Source organism: Anomaloglossus baeobatrachus, chromosome 10 (genome assembly GCF_048569485.1).
Source record: "Anomaloglossus baeobatrachus isolate aAnoBae1 chromosome 10, aAnoBae1.hap1, whole genome shotgun sequence".
Lineage (NCBI taxonomy): Eukaryota > Metazoa > Chordata > Amphibia > Anura > Aromobatidae > Anomaloglossus > Anomaloglossus baeobatrachus.
This window is the reverse complement of record NC_134362.1, coordinates 186,805,020-186,823,497: the sequence shown is the minus strand read 5'-3', so window position 1 is coordinate 186,823,497 and position 18,478 is coordinate 186,805,020. Positions and strand designations below refer to the sequence as shown.

At 52.0% G+C, this 18,478-nt stretch overlaps 2 protein-coding genes across 2 annotated transcripts in view; one reads left to right on the top strand and one right to left on the bottom strand.

Annotated features, from left to right (window-relative positions):
• The window catches only part of CDK10 (cyclin dependent kinase 10), a 37,193-nt gene extending 22,417 nt beyond the window's left edge, over positions 1 to 14,776 (bottom strand). The window contains exons 1-12 of the mRNA XM_075327026.1: positions 14,576 to 14,776; positions 12,034 to 12,106; positions 11,815 to 11,886; positions 11,420 to 11,522; positions 11,087 to 11,168; positions 8,093 to 8,160; positions 7,826 to 7,878; positions 7,659 to 7,728; positions 4,829 to 4,888; positions 4,564 to 4,687; positions 3,390 to 3,529; positions 3,241 to 3,293 (exon numbers count right to left, since the gene is read on the bottom strand). Coding sequence (XP_075183141.1) covers positions 3,241 to 3,293; positions 3,390 to 3,529; positions 4,564 to 4,687; positions 4,829 to 4,888; positions 7,659 to 7,728; positions 7,826 to 7,878; positions 8,093 to 8,160; positions 11,087 to 11,168; positions 11,420 to 11,522; positions 11,815 to 11,886; positions 12,034 to 12,106; positions 14,576 to 14,674 — 997 coding nt within the window. The 5' untranslated portion in view covers positions 14,675 to 14,776. The remainder of the gene's footprint in view (positions 1 to 3,240; positions 3,294 to 3,389; positions 3,530 to 4,563; positions 4,688 to 4,828; positions 4,889 to 7,658; positions 7,729 to 7,825; positions 7,879 to 8,092; positions 8,161 to 11,086; positions 11,169 to 11,419; positions 11,523 to 11,814; positions 11,887 to 12,033; positions 12,107 to 14,575) is intronic.
• Positions 14,777 to 17,822: 3,046 nt separating this feature from the next.
• The window catches only part of CHMP1A (charged multivesicular body protein 1A), a 38,161-nt gene continuing 37,505 nt past the window's right edge, over positions 17,823 to 18,478 (top strand). The window contains 1 exon segment of the mRNA XM_075325965.1: positions 17,823 to 17,916. Coding sequence (XP_075182080.1) covers positions 17,910 to 17,916 — 7 coding nt within the window. The 5' untranslated portion in view covers positions 17,823 to 17,909.

The window sequence follows — 18,478 nt, the reverse complement described above, 5'->3', positions numbered from 1 at the left end:
TCAGCATAAACACAAATGAACACCTCAGTCGTGCAAAACAAGCAGCCTAGAAAGCCTGTGCCTTAGCACACCTGCTTTCCTGCTGCTGATGTGTCGCTCCCCAAGCGGGCATATAGCGACCTATGTAGTTAAAAACAACACATGTATACACTGCAGTTATATGTGGTCAGCACTATGTGTGCCGCTTACCGCCCGCCTATAAGCGGGTGTATGATCGCCACCGTCCTGCCTTGGAGCCGAAAGTCCGAGCTCGGACTGCAGTAATGGCTGCCGGCTTCTTCCCCAGCTCGTGTGAGTAGGGGCGGGCCGTGGGCGTGCCCCCAAGTCAGAGCGGGAATCCGGCGTCCGACAGAGTGCAGTGAGAGGGCTGGAGCATGTAAAAAGGCTCCAGCCCTCGGCGCTGCTGATTGCTCAGCGCCTGTCCCCTTCCCTGAGTGACAGGGAGGGGGCGGGAACGAAGCGGCACTAGGCCGCAGAAGCCGGGGACTGGAGTTATAAGCGCCGCCGCCGTAAAAGCGCGGTCGGCGCCCAGTCCCCGGCGAACTACAAGTCCCAGCCGCGCCGCCGCTCCCGGAGCGTCCGGCGCGGTAGTTCCCAAAACACAAAGTCACTCAGCAAAGCTGCAGTGACTGTAACCCTTTACTGTCCCCGGCGCACTAGCACACCCAGCCAGCCCGGAGTGTGCTGTGCCTGTGTGTACGGGGACACAGAGTACCTGTAATGGTGCAGGGCCATGTCCCTGAACGGTACTCCAGCTCCGTATCCAGCAGGTTCAAATGGGTCTGTGGATGGAGCCCGGCGTCAGAGCTTTGAGGCCGGCAGGATCCCACTTCCTCAGAGCCCCTCAGGGGGATGTGGAAGGAAAGCAGCATGTGGGCTCCAGCCTCCGTACCAGCAATAGGTACCTCAACCTTACAACACCATCCAGGGGTGAGAAGGGAGCATGCTGGGAGCCCTATATGGGCCCTCTTTTCTTCCATCCGAAATAGTCAGCAGCTACTGCTGACTAAAATCTGTGGAGCTATGCGTGGATGTCTGACCTCCTTCGCACACAAAGCTAAAACTGGAGAACCCGTGATACCACGGGGGGGTATAGCCAGAGGGGGAGGGGCCTTGCACTTTTTAGTGTAGTGCTTTGTGTGGCCTCCGGAGGGCAGTAGCTATACCCCAATCGTCTGGGTCTCCCAATAGAGCGCTGAAGAAAGCTTGCGCGTTAGCACCCTAGCCTTTCTGCTGCTGTTGTCTATTTATCCAGGAACATTAGCCAAGGATAGCGACATACAGTGAATGTATAGCATACAAGCATGACAGTAAACACTGCAGCCAATGCAAGTCAAGCAGCATTGAAAACTTGTGCCGTAGCACCATTGCTCTACTGCTGCTTTTGTCTGTTTATCTGGGCGCATTAGCCAAGAATAGCGACATACAGTGAATGTATATCATAACAATAAACCGTGCAGCACATGCAAGCGAAGCAGCATTGAAAGCTTGTGCCTTAGCACAAATTGCTCTACTGCTGCTGTTGCCCAATCTGACAGTAAACACTGCAGCACATGCAAACGAAGAAGCATTGAAAGCTTGTGCCTCAGCAGCATTGCTTATTTGCTGCTGTTGCCCAGAATAGCGACAGTACAGTACAGTGCATAGCATATCAGCACACAGCCCAAAAGCCCACTTCAGCATTAGTGGTGTCAGTTGCTTACCGCCCGCACAAGAGCGGGTGCGAGGTCGCCCAAAAACCTGTGACTGGTTCCGTTCTCCCAGAGTGGAAACCATAATGGCTGCCGGCTTCTCTTCCCCGTCCTGTGCAGAGGGGCGGGCCGTGGGCGAGCCCCAGCCAAGAGCGGGAACCCGGCGTCTCACTGTGTTCAGTGAGAGGGGGCTGGAGAATGCAAAGCAGACTCCAGCTCCCTGCGCTGAGCTACTGTACAGCGTCCCGCCCCTCCTCTGACTGGCAGGGCTGGGGCGGGAACGAAACGAAAACTAGGCCGCAAAGCCGGGGACTCTAGTAATAAGCGCGGCCGTCCCATGTGCACGGCCGACGCCGAAGTCCCCCGGCGCACCACAAGTCCCAGCCGCGCCACAATGTAAAAAACAACCAGCAGCGGCCGGCGCGGCCGTTTTCAATACATAAATTCACTCAGCAAAGCTGCAGTGAATAATAGCACCAGCGCTCCGCGCTGTTGTCCCCGGCGCACTAACACTCCCAGCAATGCTGGTGTGTGTGGGCGCGATGTGCATGGGAACACAGAGTACCTTGATGTAGCAGGGCCCTGTCCCTGACGATACTCAGCTCCATATCCAGCAGGTTCTTTTGGGTCTGTGGATGGAGCTCGGTCTCTGTGCCTGGAGACCGGTAAGATCCCACTTCACCCAGAGCCCCTCATGGGGATGGGGAAGGAAAACAGCATGTGGGCTCCGGCCTCTGTACTAGCAATAAGTACCTCAACCTTACAACACCATCCACGGGTGAGAAGGGAGCATGCTGGGGGCCCTACATGGGCCCTCTTTTCTTCCATCCGACATAGTCAGCAGCTGCTGCTGACTAAAATCTGTGGAGCTATGCATGGATGTCTGACCTCCTTCGCACACAAAGCTAAAACTGGAGAACCCGTGATATCACGGGGGGGTATAGCCAGAAGGGGAGGGGCCTTGCACTTTTTAGTGTAGTGCTTTGTGTGGCCTCCGGAGGGCAGTAGCTATACCCCAATCGTCTGGGTCTCCCAATAGAGCGCTGAAGAAACAGCATGTGGGCTCCAGCCTCCGTACCCGCAATGGATACCTCAACCTTACAACACCGCCGACAAGAGTGGGGTGAAAAGGGAGCATGCTGGGGGCCCTATATGGGCCCACTTTTCTTCCATCCGACATGGTCAGCAGCTGCTGCTGACCAATCTGTGGAGCTGTGCGTGCGTGTCTGACCTCCTTCGCACAAAGCAAAAAACTGAGGAGCCCGTGGGAGCACGGGGGGTGTATAGGCAGAAGGGGAGGGGCTTAACACTTTTGAGTGTAATACTTTGTGCGGCCTCCGGAGGCATAGCCTATACACCCAATTGTCTGGGTCTCCCAATAGAGCGACAAAGAAATAGCGGAGCGCTGACCTCTGATTTATCCGGCAGTCCCATAGACAATGAATGGAGTACAAGACAGAGGCAGGGAATAACTTACGATTTAGGGAAAACCCTTTAAAACAATCACTCATTAGTGGAGGACCCCTTTAACAATACATAACAGTCTTACGTAAAGGTTTCTCCTTGAAGTAGGAACTCGCCAGGCTGTCTTCTGCAGTCGCCCTGACCGGGGGAGAAGGATGGAGAGAGACAGATGGGTCAGAGCTCTGTCCTATAGGGCCGCGGAGGAGCCGGTACATCCAGAGCGCCTCTTCTTACCTCTTTTTGGGATCGTACATAAATAGGAAATTGAGAAGTCGGAGGCCGGCTTCAGAGAGCCAGGGAAACTTATGCTTCAGATTGTTGTACGGCTGCTTGCGTACCGTGTATTGACCAACCAGGGGTAACTTCGAGAAACCCTGCAAAAAAAACCCCCCAAAAATACATCAGCTCCTTATTATAAACTAGAAATAGCCCTGATGCCATCACATCGGGAGTGCGGTGAAATGAACATCTGTCTATGCTTAGTGGTGCTGACAGGGCATGCTGGGAGGTGTAATTCCCTCCTGTAATCCTATAACATGGACATGCTGGGAGGTATAGTTCCCTCCTGTAATCCTATAACATGGGCATGCTGGGAGGTGTAGTTCCCTTCTGTAATCCTATAACATGGATATGCTGGGAGGTGTAGTTCCCTCCTGTAATCCTATAACATGGACATGCTGGGAGGTGTAGTTCCCTCCTGTAATTCTATAACATGGACATGCTGGGAGGTGTAGTTCCCTCCTGTAATCCTATAACATGGACATGCTGGGAGTTGTAGTTCCCTCCTGTAATTCTATAACATGGACATGCTGGGAGGTGTAGTTCCCTCCTGTAATTATAGAACATGAACATGCTGGGAGCTGTAGTTCCCTACTGTAATTATATAACATGGGCATGCTGGGAGGTATAGTTCCCTCCTGTAATCCTATAACATGGACATGCTGGAAGGTGTAGTTCCCTCCTGTAATTATGGAACATGGACATGCTGGGAGTTGTAGTTCCGTCCTGTAATTCTATAACATGGACATGCTGGGAGTTGTAGTTCCCTCCTGTAGTTATATAACATGGACATACTGGGAGGTGTAGTTCCCTTCTGTAATTCTATAACATGGACATGCTGGAAGGTGTAGTTCCCTCCTGTAATTATGGAACATGGACATGCTGGGAGTTGTAGTTCCCTCCTGTAATTCTATAACATGGACATGCTGGGAGGTTTAGTTCCCTCCTGTAATCCTATAACATGGACATACTGGGAGGTGTAGTTCTCTCTTGTAATTATAGATAATATGTGCCTGCGCAACTGGCAGTGCCGCGGTGCATGCTGGAATAGGGTTACAGAAACTGGCGATTATGTATGTAGATATCGAAAGTGGTAAATGTTGGGCTACAGAGAAGTCGGCATACGCACCGGCCAGATGGTTTCGCTCGGAGTTCCTAATAGTTGGATGATTAAATCGATCTGTTGGATTTCGGAGGTTCCAGGTAATAAGGGCTTGTGAGCCAATAACTCAGCCAGGATGCAACCTACCGCCCTGCAAGAGCGACAACGTTACTGGGAAGAAGAGTCTGCACCCCCCGGTGTGACCCCCACTATGAAGGCGCCATGAGGGCAGACCCCGCACCGCGCCGGAGGCAGCAGCGCCTATGCACAGGGCCCTTCCCCCCACACGTACCACATATCGATGGCCGTCGTCTGCGTTGTGCTTCCTAAAAGCAACTCCGGTGCCCGGTACCTGCCATAACAAAGGAAGGAGAAGCTCAGGTACGTATGTCACGCAGCTCTAGTAAAGCAGGCACATTTCACACAACCATTGGTTTTCATTCTACAATTTCCTTGGCGGTTGCAAAATGAAATGAACTAAAAAGCTATTGTTGATTTCGTTCTAATGAGAGATTGTAACTATTATCTGCTGATTTATGACCACAGGCCATATCAACGGTGATCCGAACAGTCACATTGTCGCGGTCATACATCAATCGATAAAAGCTCTGAAAACGAGAATTAATATTATTTTATTTCTTTTAGAAACTCTCTATTAGAACAAACTCACTGGCAGATTCTCAGTTAACTCATTAGGCAGTCAAAGTGCAGCGTTGAAGATAAGGATGAGAAACGGTCCAAATTTTTAGGTTTATTTTTTAGAAAACTTAACTCCATAAATTAAGTAAAAAACAAACAATTGCTTCCAAATGTGTAAACAAGTGTTAAGACATACGTGAATCTAGAATATATGAAATTTAATCTGCATAATGCTATATGGAATATACTTAGAAAAATGAAGGTTCTTAGTGCAAAACAATTGGCCAATTCATGTGAGCCCATCAACCGCAGCAAGGTGATCTTTCTTTGATGGGATCCTATCTTATTATCATGCCTCTCCTTGACTAAAGGTCCACAATATATGGGCAGATAGGTACTCGTTCTACTCTAGTGTCACATCCTAACTATTCGTACTTGCTATACTCATAACGAGTACTGTCTAATACTCGCGTATTCGTTCCGAATAGTGTGTACAATGCAAGTCAATGGAGAAAAACTCGCCATGTAACGAGTAACACGAATGCCACACTATTCGTGCAAGTAGAAATAGTGCGGCATTTGTGTTACTCGTTACTTTGCCAGTTTTTCCTCATTGACATGCATTACACGCGCTATTCAGAATGAATATGCGAGTATTAGACAGCAGTCGTTATGAGTATAGGGAGTACGAATAGTTAGGATCTGACACTAGAGTAGAACGAGTACCTATCTGCCCATATATTGTAGACTTTTAGTCCAGGAGAGGCATGATAATAGGACAGGATCCCATCAAAGAAAGATCACCTTGCCGCGGTTGATGGGCTCACATGAATTGGCCAATTTCTTTGCACTAAGAACCTGCATTTTTCTAAGTATATGCGTTATGCAGATTAAATTTCATATATTGTATGTTTGCTTATATCTTAGTGCTTACACAGAGTGACGCAGTATTCTTTTTTTTTTTTTTACTTAAATGCATGTGTTTTTTGGCAAACCATTTTTGCAGAAAAGTTTTATAAAAAATATTTGCACCATTTCTCATCCATAGCTTCTGCGCTGCACATTGCCCGCTTACAGAGTGCTGCTGTATTCTTCTGTTTGCGTTTTGTGTAATTCTAGCCGCTGGCTCCTGTTCACATTTGCTACATTCTATTTGCAAATATTGTTTAACTATAAGAAGTGGTACAAATAATTTCTGTTTCTGATCTTCTTCTAATATCTCCCTGCACATGGTGTGCTCCAGTTTATTCAACTGCACAAGGGACTGTGTCATGATTCAGTGAACGAGGAGGATCAAAAATGCGGAACCCCAAAAAGTAACCAGAGTGGCTGGAACCTGCCTGCATACCTAATCCTGACACACAACTAGAAGTAGCCGTGGGACGAGCCTGCGATGACCTAGTCGTCTCGACACAGCCGGAGAACTAAATATTCTTAAAGAAATATAAGAAAAGCTAATCTGCCTCAGAGCAATCCTCAAAGATATAGATAGCCCCCCACATGTAAAGACTACGGTGATATAGGAAAAACACAATACAAAGCCAGAAAACAGATTCAGCAAAGATGAGGCCCAAACTATTTACATATGGAAAGGATAGGAAAGAGCAACTGTGTGCAGCCGTAAAAACCCTAATAAATCTCAGCACGCCTGATATGGAAAGACTCGGAGCCCACACAACCTCTCCCCCACTATATCAGTACTCTGATGTTACTGGGATCCAAAAACACTAATACAGATGAGGGACTGAATTTAATACCAAGCATGACAAACACAATACAAAGCAGAATCATGGAGCCAAGTATACAGACACTTCCAGCGGGGAATGATCCAATTCCACCAAGAACTCCACACAGGCAAAATATGAATCAAGCAATAGTATCAAAGCAGAAAAAACACCAAGAAAGTGGAAACAATAAATAGAGGTACAAAGACTGCTTATCTGAGAGGAGTTCTGGTAGAGAAAAGGACTGGTTTCAGAATGTCCTTAGCACACAGAAGATCCATTGAGCACCGGCAAGTAACAGGAGAAAACTACTCAGTTATATAGGCCCAATCTGAAAGACCTGATTGCCAGTCCTCCACAGGTGGTTCTCATTCCACAAGTCAACTGCACCGCCAGCACTGACCACAAGAGGGAGCCCCAAACTGGAAAATGTATTCACAACAGGACTGCAGCCGACTTGCTCATCTGAACAGAGGCAAACTGAAGTTCCGAGGATGGCCGGAAGAACGGGGACTGCTGTGCAGAAATCAATGAAGGAGGCACCGCACTATACCTGCACCACAAGTCTCAGGATGGGATGCAAAGCACTCGTATGATACACCCTGGCGATCTGTGCCTAGATACAGAATGATCTAACATGTAATAGGACAACAGATAGATATTTGCTCTAGATCTCTTTGTACACTGGGATCAGTTACTGTCCCATCAGATCTTAGGTTGCTCAGGATGGCATTGAAACTTTTTTGGGCGGCTACCTACCAAAGAGTCACTACTTTTGGGGTCATCTGTTTTGCGGGAACGCTGTAAGCCCTGGCAAGTCCAAAGTCGGCTGCAATATAGAAGAAAACATCAATATCGGTCAGATTTGGTTGTTTACAAAACCCAATATTTTACGTGAATGAAGAGAGGGGGGGATGGCGTCTTACCGATCTTCACACAGCCTTTATCAGTCATCAGCAGGTTGGAGACCTTCAGATCCCTGCCGAGGAAAATACAGAGGTGAGGACGACAAGGCTACAAGTCCCAATATACATAGTAACACTAATAGGGGAGACTCAAGAGGGGGGATCTATAGTCTCTATTCGCATATACAGCTCAGTACAGAAGAAAACTGTCCTAAAATCAACAGAAATGGGCCATGGATGTAAATTATTGACGGAGTAAGAGAATTTCACGGGTCACTAATCCCTCACCTGTGCACAATGAAGTTTTCATGCAGATACTGGAGGCCGGTGAGGAGCTGGAAACATATACATTTCACCTGAGGAAAGAGGGAAAACAAATAACAAATAACTGCTGTAACGGCAGGGGTGGACTGTGTGAGGTAAAACATGTTAGCAGTTGCTGTAACGTTAGGGGAAAGCTGGCATTAAATAGTGTCCATTTGACCAAATAAATCACAGCCATTCTGGCTAATAAAAAAGAAGTCCTGAGATAAAGGAACCTTAAAAGAAAAACAAAGTTGTATAGAAAAATCAGCCTGCTTGGTGATGGTTTCCATAAAACAGAAAACTGCATGATGATCGGGCACTACCATGCTCGGGTGCTCAGTACTCGTAACTAGTCATGAGCGGGCACTACCATGCTCAGGTGCTCAGTACTCGTAACTAGTGATGAGCAGGCCCTACCATGCTCGGGTGCTCAGTACTAGTAACTAGTGATGAGCGGGCACTACCATGCTCAGGTGCTCAGTACTAGTAACTAGTGATGAGCGGGCACTACCATGCTCAGGTGCTCAGTACTCGTAACTAGTGATGAGCGGGCACTACCATGCTCAGGTGCTCAGTACTCGTAACTAGTGATGAGCGGGCACTACCATGCTCGTGTGCTCAGTACTCGTAACTAGTGATGAGCGGGCACTACCATGCTCAGGTGCTCTGTACTCGTAACTAGTGATGAGCGGGCACTACCATGCTCGGGTGCTCAGTACTCGTAACTAGTGATGAGTGGGTACTACCATGCTCGGGTGCTCGGTACTCGTAACTAGTGATGAGCGGGCACTACCATGCTCAGGTGCTCAGTACTCGTAACTAGTGATGAGCGGGCACTACCATGCTCGGGTGCTCGGTACTCGTAACTAGTGATGAGTGGGCACTACCATGCTCGGGTGCTCGGTACTCGTAACTAGTGATGAGCGGGCACTACCATGCTCGGGTGCTCGGTACTCGTAACTAGTGATGAGCGGGCACTACCATACTCGGTTGCTCGGTACTCGTAACTAGTGATGAGCGGGCACTACCATACTCGGTTGCTCGGTACTCGTAACTAGTGATGAGCGGGCACTACCATGCTCGGGTGCTCGGTACTCGTAACTAGTGATGAGCGGGCACTACCATGCTCAGGTGCTCAGTACTAGTAACTAGTGATGAGTGGGCACTACCATGCTCAGGTGCTCAGTACTAGTAACTAGTGATGAGCGGGCACTACCATGCTCAGGTGCTCAGTACTCGTAACTAGTGATGAGCGGGCACTACCATGCTCAGGTGCTCAGTACTCGTAACTAGTGATGAGCGGGCACTACCATGCTCGGGTGCTCAGTACTCGTAACTAGTGATGAGTGAGCACTACCATGCTCGGGTGCTCAGTACTCGTAACTAGTGATGAGTGAGCACTACCATGCTCGGGTGCTCAGTACTCGTAACTAGTGATGAGTGAGCACTACCATGCTCGGGTGCTCAGTACTCGTAACTAGTGATGAGCGGGCACTACCATGCTCAGGTGCTCAGTACTCGTAACTAGTGATGAGCGGGCACTACCATGCTCGGGTGCTCAGTACTCGTAACTAGTGATGAGTGAGCACTACCATGCTCGGGTGCTCAGTACTCGTAACTAGTGATGAGTGGGCACTACCATGCTCAGGTGCTCAGTACTAGTAACTAGTGATGAGCGGGCACTACCATGCTCAGGTGCTCAGTACTCGTAACTAGTGATGAGCGGGCACTACCATGCTCAGGTGCTCAGTACTCGTAACTAGTGATGAGCGGGCACTACCATGCTCGGGTGCTCAGTACTCGTAACTAGTGATGAGCGGGCACTACCATGCTCGGGTGCTCAGTACTCGTAACTAGTGATGAGCAGGCACTACCATGCTCGGGTGCTCAGTACTCGTAACAAGTGATGAGCGGGCACTACCATGCTCAGGTGCTCAGTACTCGTAACTAGTGATGAGCGGGCACTACCATGCTCGGGTGCTCAGTACTCGTAACTAGTGATGAGCGGGCACTACCATGCTCAGGTGCTCAGTACTAGTAACTAGTGATGAGCGGGCACTACCATGCTCAGGTGCTCAGTACTCGTAACTAGTGATGAGCGGGCACTACCATGCTCAGGTGGTCAGTACTAGTAACTAGTGATGAGTGGGCACTACCATGCTCAGGTGCTCAGTACTAGTAACTAGTGATGAGCGGGCACTACCATGCTCAGGTGCTCAGTACTAGTAACTAGTGATGAGCGGGCACCACCATGCTCAGGTGCTCAGTACTCGTAACTAGTGATGAGCGGGCACTACCATGCTCGGGTGCTCAGTACTCGTAACTAGTAATGAATGGGCACTACCATGCTCAGGTGCTCAGTACTAGTAACTAGTGATGAGCGGGCACTACCATGCTCAGGTGCTCAGTACTCGTAACTAGTGATGAGCGGGCACTACCATGCTCAGGTGCTCAGTACTCGTAACTAGTGATGAGCGGGCACTACCATGCTCAGGTGCTCAGTACTAGTAACTAGTGATGAGCGGGCACTACCATGCTCGGGGGCTCAGTACTGGTAACTAGTGATGAGTGGGCACTACCATGCTCGGGTGCTCTGTACTGGTAACTAGTGATGAGTGGACACTACCATGCTCAGGTGTTCTGTACTGGTAACTAGTGATGAGCGGGCACTACCATGCTCGGGTGCTCGGTACTCGTAACTAGTGATGAGTGGGCACTACCATACCCGGTTGCTCGGTACTCGTAACTAGTGATGAGCGGGCACTACCATGCTCGGGTGCTCAGTACTCGTAACTAGTGATGAGCGGGCACTACCATGCTCCGGTGCTCAGTACTCGTAACTAGTGATGAGCGGGCACTACCATGTAACTATACATTAATGTGGAGAGTCACATTATGACCTGCTTTTTTTTATATAAATTCATATAAAAGACAGTGATTTGCTTTGTCCATCACTACAAGTACAACATCCCGTACCTGAGCTTCGGAGAACGGAGTCTGCATGTTTTCCAGCAGACTGGCCAAGTCCTGCTCACAGTAACCCATCACCAAGAAAATGCTGCAAAATAAACAACAAAAACAAATGGTGTCATTATAAAAATAATCTGCACATTATATTATTATGATACAAGCAGACAGTCCCGTATAGACTGAGCCCTTGTGGGCAGGGTCCTTTCTCCTCCTGTATCAGTCTGTACATTGTATTGTTCAGGACTATTGTACTTGTCTATGTACAGTATGTCCCTTTTAATCTGTAAAGTGCCATGGAATAAATGGCGCTATAATAATAAACAATAATACTTGTGTTACCTCTCTAGATGATTCCCAACAACCACCTCCTTCAGATTCACTATGTTGGGATGTCGGAGCTTTAACAGCAGCGTGATCTCTCGGAGGCTGCTAATGGGGATTCCTGCAATGGAAGGACAAATATGTGACGTATAGACTCAGAGCACTTAGTGGGGGCTGCCCGGGGGTCGACCCCCTTCGATCTGATATTGATGACCTATCCCAAGGTTGAAACTGCCTTTAAAGCCATTGCAACTTTCATAATATGAAGCCTTATTTGCAGAAACAACAAGAAAGTGAGAGCACACACGTGCAGGACTTCTGCCAGTCCCATTGCCGTTAACGGGACCGAAGCAGACATGATGTGATAACATAACCCGATCCTGGCCGTCTGTCCATGGCGTGAAACCACTCACCGTCCTTTTCTTTATCCATCCGAACTTTCTTCAGCGCCACGATTTCATTGTTCCTGGTGTCTCTGGCCCGATCTGCAAAAGAAACAGAAGCTCAGGGTGAGCGGGACAAGGACGACCGGAGTCCCCGGCACACATCCCAAGGGCTTGTGTTATATTGCACCATGGAGCTGCGCCTATCTGACAGGTCACATGACCACCCCGTAGGGTGTGAATACTTACACACGATGCCGTAGGTGCCTTCACCTATTCGATTTAACTTTTCAAATTCCTTAACGCTTCGACACTGGCCGTGCTGAAGGTGTTAAAAAAAAAAAAAAAGAAGAAATTAAGATTAAAATGTTACACATCTGGAAGGCGTTACAGTGTACCAGCGCTCACTTAAAGGGAAACTATCATGCTGCCCGAACCAAACAGCTTTGTGTGTATGTATATAGGGGGGACTTCACAGTCTGGGCCAATACAAGATGTCAGGGACCAGAACCCCAGACTGACAAGGCTCCGTCTATACATACACAGGAGTCAGGTGTCTCGCTCAGTAAAACGCCATCAAAATATATTATTATTTAATCTAGAATTTAAATGCTGTTAAAAAAATCAAAGCACTTTTTTGCATCCCTCCCCCCTAAAGAAAGGCAAAAAAGACCCAACCATGATTTAAACATTCTAATGGCCACAAATATCGGTAAAAAAAACGCCCCGCACTAAAGACACGCCGGCATCCCACCCTGAGACACGCCGCCATCCCGCACTAAAGACACGCCGGCATCCCACCCTCAGACACGCCGCTATCCCGCACTAAAGACACGCCGGCATCCCGCACTAAAGACACACCGGCATCTCACCCTCAGACACGCCGGCATCCCACCCTCAGACACGCCGCTATCCCGCACTAAAGACACGCCGGCATCCCGCACTAAAGACACGCCGCCATCCCGCACTAAAGACACACCGGCATCTCACCCTCAGACACGCCGCTATCCCGCACTAAAGACACGCCGGCATCCCGCACTAAAGACACGCCGGCATCTCACCCTCAGACACGCCGGCATCTCACCCTCAGACACGCCGCTATCCCGCACTAAAGACACGCCGGCATCTCACCCTCAGACACGCCGCCATCCCGCACTAAAGACACACCGGCATCCCACCCTCAGACACGCCGGCATCCCGCACTAAAGACACACCGGCATCTCACCCTCAGACACGCCGCCATCCCGCACTAAAGACACACCGGCATCTCACCCTCAGACACGCCGGCATCCCGCACTAAAGACACACCGGCATCCCACCCTCAGACACGCCGGCATCCCGCACTAAAGACACACCGGCATCTCACCCTCAGACACGCCGCCATCCCGCACTAAAGACACACCGGCATCTCACCCTCAGACACGCCGCCATCCCGCACTAAAGACACACCGGCATCTCACCCTCAGACACGCCGCCATCCCGCACTAAAGACACACCGGCATCTCACCCTCAGACACGCCGCCATCCCGCACTAAAGACACACCGGCATCCCACCCTCAGACACGCCGGCATCCCGCACTAAAGACACACCGGCATCTCACCCTCAGACACGCCGCCATCCCGCACTAAAGACACACCGGCATCTCACCCTCAGACACGCCGGCATCCCGCACTAAAGACACACCGGCATCCCACCCTCAGACACGCCGGCATCCCGCACTAAAGACACACCGGCATCTCACCCTCAGACACGCCGCCATCCCGCACTAAAGACACACCGGCATCTCACCCTCAGACACGCCGCCATCCCGCACTAAAGACACACCGGCATCCCACCCTCAGACACGCCGGCATCCCGCACTAAAGACACACCGGCATCTCACCCTCAGACACGCCGCCATCCCGCACTAAAGACACACCGGCATCTCACCCTCAGACACGCCGCCATCCCGCACTAAAGACACACCGGCATCCCACCCTCAGACACGCCGGCATCCCGCACTAAAGACACACCGGCATCTCACCCTCAGACACGCCGCCATCCCGCACTAAAGACACACCGGCATCCCACCCTCAGACACGCCGCTATCCCGCACTAAAGACACACCGGCATCCCACCCTCAGACACGCCGCCATCCCACCCTCAGACACACCGCCATCCCACCCTCAGACACGCCGCCATCCCACCCTCAGACACGCCGCCATCCCACCCTCAGACACACCGCCATCCCGCACTAAAGACACGCCGGCATCTCACCCTCAGAGACGCCGCCATCCCGCACTAAAGACACGCCGCCGTCCCGCACTAAAGACACGCAGGCGTCTCGCACTCACATGCGTCTCGCACTCACACGCGCAGGCGTCTCGCACTCACACGCGCAGGCGTCTCGCACTCACACGCGCAGGCGTCTCGCACTCACACGCGCAGGCGTCTCGCACTCACACGCGCAGGCGTCCCGCACTCACACGCGCAGGCGTCCCGCACTCACACGCGCAGGCGTCCCGCACTCACACGCGCAGGCTTCCCGCACTCACACGCGCAGGCGTCCCGCACTCACACGCGCAGGCGTCCCGCACTCACACGCGCAGGCGTCCCGCACTCACACGCGCAGGCGTCCCGCACTCACACGCGCAGGCGTCCCGCACTCACACGGGCAATTGTGTGCTAAAATTCCCCCATAAAAAAACCCTGAAAAATAAATGCTGCCTCAGTCAGGTGCTGAAGTAAACAGTACGCAGCTCCCCTGCTGAGCACTGTACCCTCCACACCAGCACCTTATCCCGTACACACCCGGTCTCTCTCTGGCACGGGCAGAAATTTCTCTTCTCTGACGCTTTTTAGCCGGATTTGCTCCAGTTCTGGCTCAGGCTCCGCTGTGGTGTCGGCCATTGTGCACCGGAGCGGCCTGCACGGGACCCGCCTGCAGGAAAGTCCGAGGCTCTGCGGCCTGTGCAGTTTGCACCCCGGAGAGTCAGGAAGAGATGGAATGCGGGCGCCCTCTGGTGGCTGAAAGTAGTAATGACAGGAAAGATTTTTTTTTTGTTATTACCACTTTATCTTCCTATGACTTTCTGATCTTTTTTTGTTCTAATTTTGTGGGAGATGAAATGATAGAAAAAAAAGAAAACAAAAGAGTGATTCCGCCATTTTGAATTTTCCGTTTGGCGTTCACCGTACGGGATATTATATTTTATTAGGTCGGAAATTGTTTTTGTTGCTTTTTAATTACATTTTGGAGAAAATAAAGTGAAATTAAATAATATATATATATTTATTTCTTTTTTCCCCCACTCCTTATTGGACCCCTTGAGGATCTTGAATCTGTCATGTTACGCTATAAGATTGGAGTGTATTTGTAAAAACACCGATCTATGAATCCAAACCACGGGCTGATGTACAAATATGGCAGACACAGGGTCTTCAGTAGCCCCCCGTCTGCCATAATGCCAACAGCACCCCTGTTGTCGCTGAGGGGAGCCAATGGTGGTCAGAAGAGACACTTTCTTCATTTCTAACTTAAATTCCGCTGTCATGATTGACAGCGGAATTTAAGGGGTTAAGCATCTGTGATTGGCGCTAGGTCTGCTTACAGCAGGTATGGACTCGGACGCAGCTGTATAAATTGAACCTGCTCCATACATGCAATATTCACATTATGTACTTGTATGGCGGATAATGCAAAATGAAAGGTAAGCAGACTGCCCCCCCATGTGCAGCAAAGCCAACCATTCCTCCTGCTTTACATTTAGTGCACAGCGCCCCTCGTGATCATGCAGCTGTATGTGGTACTACAGCTCAGTCCCTGTGTAGTCATAATTTACTGCCCTATCTGATATTAGGCATGGAGAGAAACCACTGCATTTTGGGTGGAAGGTCTGACACTCAATGGGCCTTATTCTACCCAATAGCCAAGTGGCTGGCCAGAGCACCAGAGATAAGAGTGAAGGGGACCCCTGGGGACTATGAGAAGACCTCAGGGGCCTGTGAGAGGAACCCTGGGGACTGTGAGAATAACCCTGAGGCTGTGAGGAGACCCCCTGGCGCTGTGAGCAGACCCCCTGGCGCTGTGAGCAGACCCCCTGGCACTGTGAGGAGACCCCCTGGTGCTGTGAGGAGACTCCCTGGTGCTGTGAGGAGACCCCCTGGCGCTGTGAGGAGACTCCCTGGTGCTGTGAGGAGACCCCTGGCGCTGTGAGGAGACTCCCTGGCGCTGTGAGGAGACCCCCTGGCGCTGTGAGGAGACCCCCTGGCGCTGTGAGGAGACCCCTGGCACTGTGAGGAGACCCCTGGCCCTGTGAGGAGACCCCTGGCGCTGTGAGGAGACCAAGTGGTGTTGTGAGGAGACCCCTGGCGCTGTGGGAGACCCCCTGGCGCTGTGAGGAGACCCCCTGGCGCTGTGAGGAGACCCCTGGTGCTGTGAGGAGACCAAGTGGTGTTGTGAGGAGACCCCCTGGTGCTGTGAGGAGACCAAGTGGTGCTGTGAGGAGACCCCTTGCACTGTGAGGAGACCCCCTGGCACTGTGAGGAGACCCCCTGGCACTGTGAGGAGACCAAGTGGTGTTGTGAGGAGACCCCCCTAGCGCTGTGAGGAGACCCCCTGGTGCCCTGGTGCTGTGAGGAGACCCCCTGGTGCTGTGAGGAGACCCCCTGGTGCTGTGAGGAGACCCCCTGGTGCTGTGAGAACCCTGGCGCTGTGAGGAGACTCCCTGGCGCTGTGAGGAGACCCCCTGGCGCTGTGAGGAGACCCCCTGGTGCTGTGAGGAGACCCCCTGGTGTTGTGAGGAGACCCCCTGGTGCTGTGAAGAGACCCCCTGGTATTGTGAAGAGACCCCCTGGTGCTGTGAGGAGACCCCCTAGTGTTGTGAGGAGACTCCCTGGCGCTGTGAGGAGACCCCCTGGCACTGTGAAGAGACCCCCTGGCACTGTGAAGAGACCCCCTGGCGCTGTGAAGAGACCCCCCTGGCGCTGTGAAGAGACCCCCTGGTGCTGTGAGGAGACCCCCTGGTGTTGTGAGGAGACCCCCTGGTGCTGTGAAGAGACCCCCTGGTATTGTGAAGAGACCCCCTGGTGCTGTGAGGAGACCCCCTGGTGCTGTGAGGAGACTCCCTGGCGCTGTGAGGAGACCCCCTGGCACTGTGAAGAGACCCCCTGGTGCTGTGAAGAGACCCCTTGGAGCTGTGAGGAGACCCCCTGGCACTGTGAGGAGACCCCCTGGCACTGTGAGGAGACCCCCTGGTGCTGTGAGGAGACCCCCCTGGTGCTGTGAGGAGACCCCCTGGCGCTGTGAGGAGACCCCCTGGTGCTGTGAGGAGACCCCCTGGTACTGTGAGGAGACCCCCTGGCGCTGTGAAGAGACCCCCTGGTGCTGTGAGGAGACCCCCTGGCGCTGTGAGGAGACTCCCTGGTGCTGTGAGGAGACTCCCTGGTGCTGTGAAGAGACCCCCTGGTGCTGTGAGGAGACCCCCTGGCGCTGTGAGGAGACTCCCTGGTGCTGTGAGGAGACTCCCTGGTGCTGTGAAGAGACCCCCTGGTGCTGTGAGGAGACCCCCTGGCGCTGTGAGGAGACCCCCTGGTGCTGTGAGGAGACCCCCTGGTGCTGTGAGGAGACCCCCTGGCGCTGTGAAGAGACCCCCTGGCGCTGTGAGGAGACCCCCTGGTGCTGTGAGGAGACTCCCTGGTGCTGTGAGGAGACTCCCTGGTGCTGTGAAGAGACCCCCTGGTGCTGTGAGGAGACCCCCTGGCGCTGTGAGGAGACTCCCTGGTGTTGTGAGGAGACTAGCTGGGGCTGTGAGGAGACCCCACGATTGTTTGGGGACCCCTGAGATAGTGAGGAGCGGGCCCCTGGGGCTGTGAGCGGGACCCCATGGAGCTCTGAGGAGAGCATTGGGGGATTTGACGGCCCCATAACCCTTTGCTTGGACAAGTCACCCCCTATTTTCTGGTGACGCTCAGGATGGGACCACGTGACCGGGAACCCCGGTAATGTGATTAGTTATCCTGCCTCTGAGCTCACGTGACCCAGTGTCGCAGGCAATGACGTCATCCCATCGCGCGGGCTGGGAGGGAGAGCAGCTGACAGAACCCGGAAGTGTCGCTGCTTGTGCTGCGGAGTGAAGAGCTCGGGATGGACGGTGAGTAGTAGCCGGAGGGGAGGGACGGGGGTCGCCCTGTTGCTGTGAGCGCCCCCATCAGTGGTCATATTATTTTCAGTCCTTGCCCAGGATAATGTTACTTTAGTCATGTGACCCCCAGGAATTTGCATATTTTGTTTCTGCGATTTGTTATCTGGGGACTATTTTAGGTTGTGATTTGGTTTCTGGTCTCCGTCCACTTTCTAGGGGCTGAGTGACGGCGGCTCTGACATCGGTGGTCCCCGCGCAGGCCGCTTCGGGGGTCTTTGCTGGGTCAGGGGGTGATGATGTCATCTGACCAGCCAGGCTCCTGATTGGACAGCAGACCCCGGTGTTACACTGCTGGTTGTGGTGACAACTACAAATTCCAGCATGCCCTACTTTCCTCCATCACCTCTTCTGCTTAATTTTAGCTAAAGGAGGGGTCTGGGTTAGGTGAGGGGGTCTAGGTCTGGACTGGAGCGGTGATGGGTCTGGGTCTGGACTGGAGCGGTGATGGGTCTGGGTCTGGACTGGAGCGGTGATGGGTCTGGGTCTGGACTGGAGCGGTGATGGGTCTGGG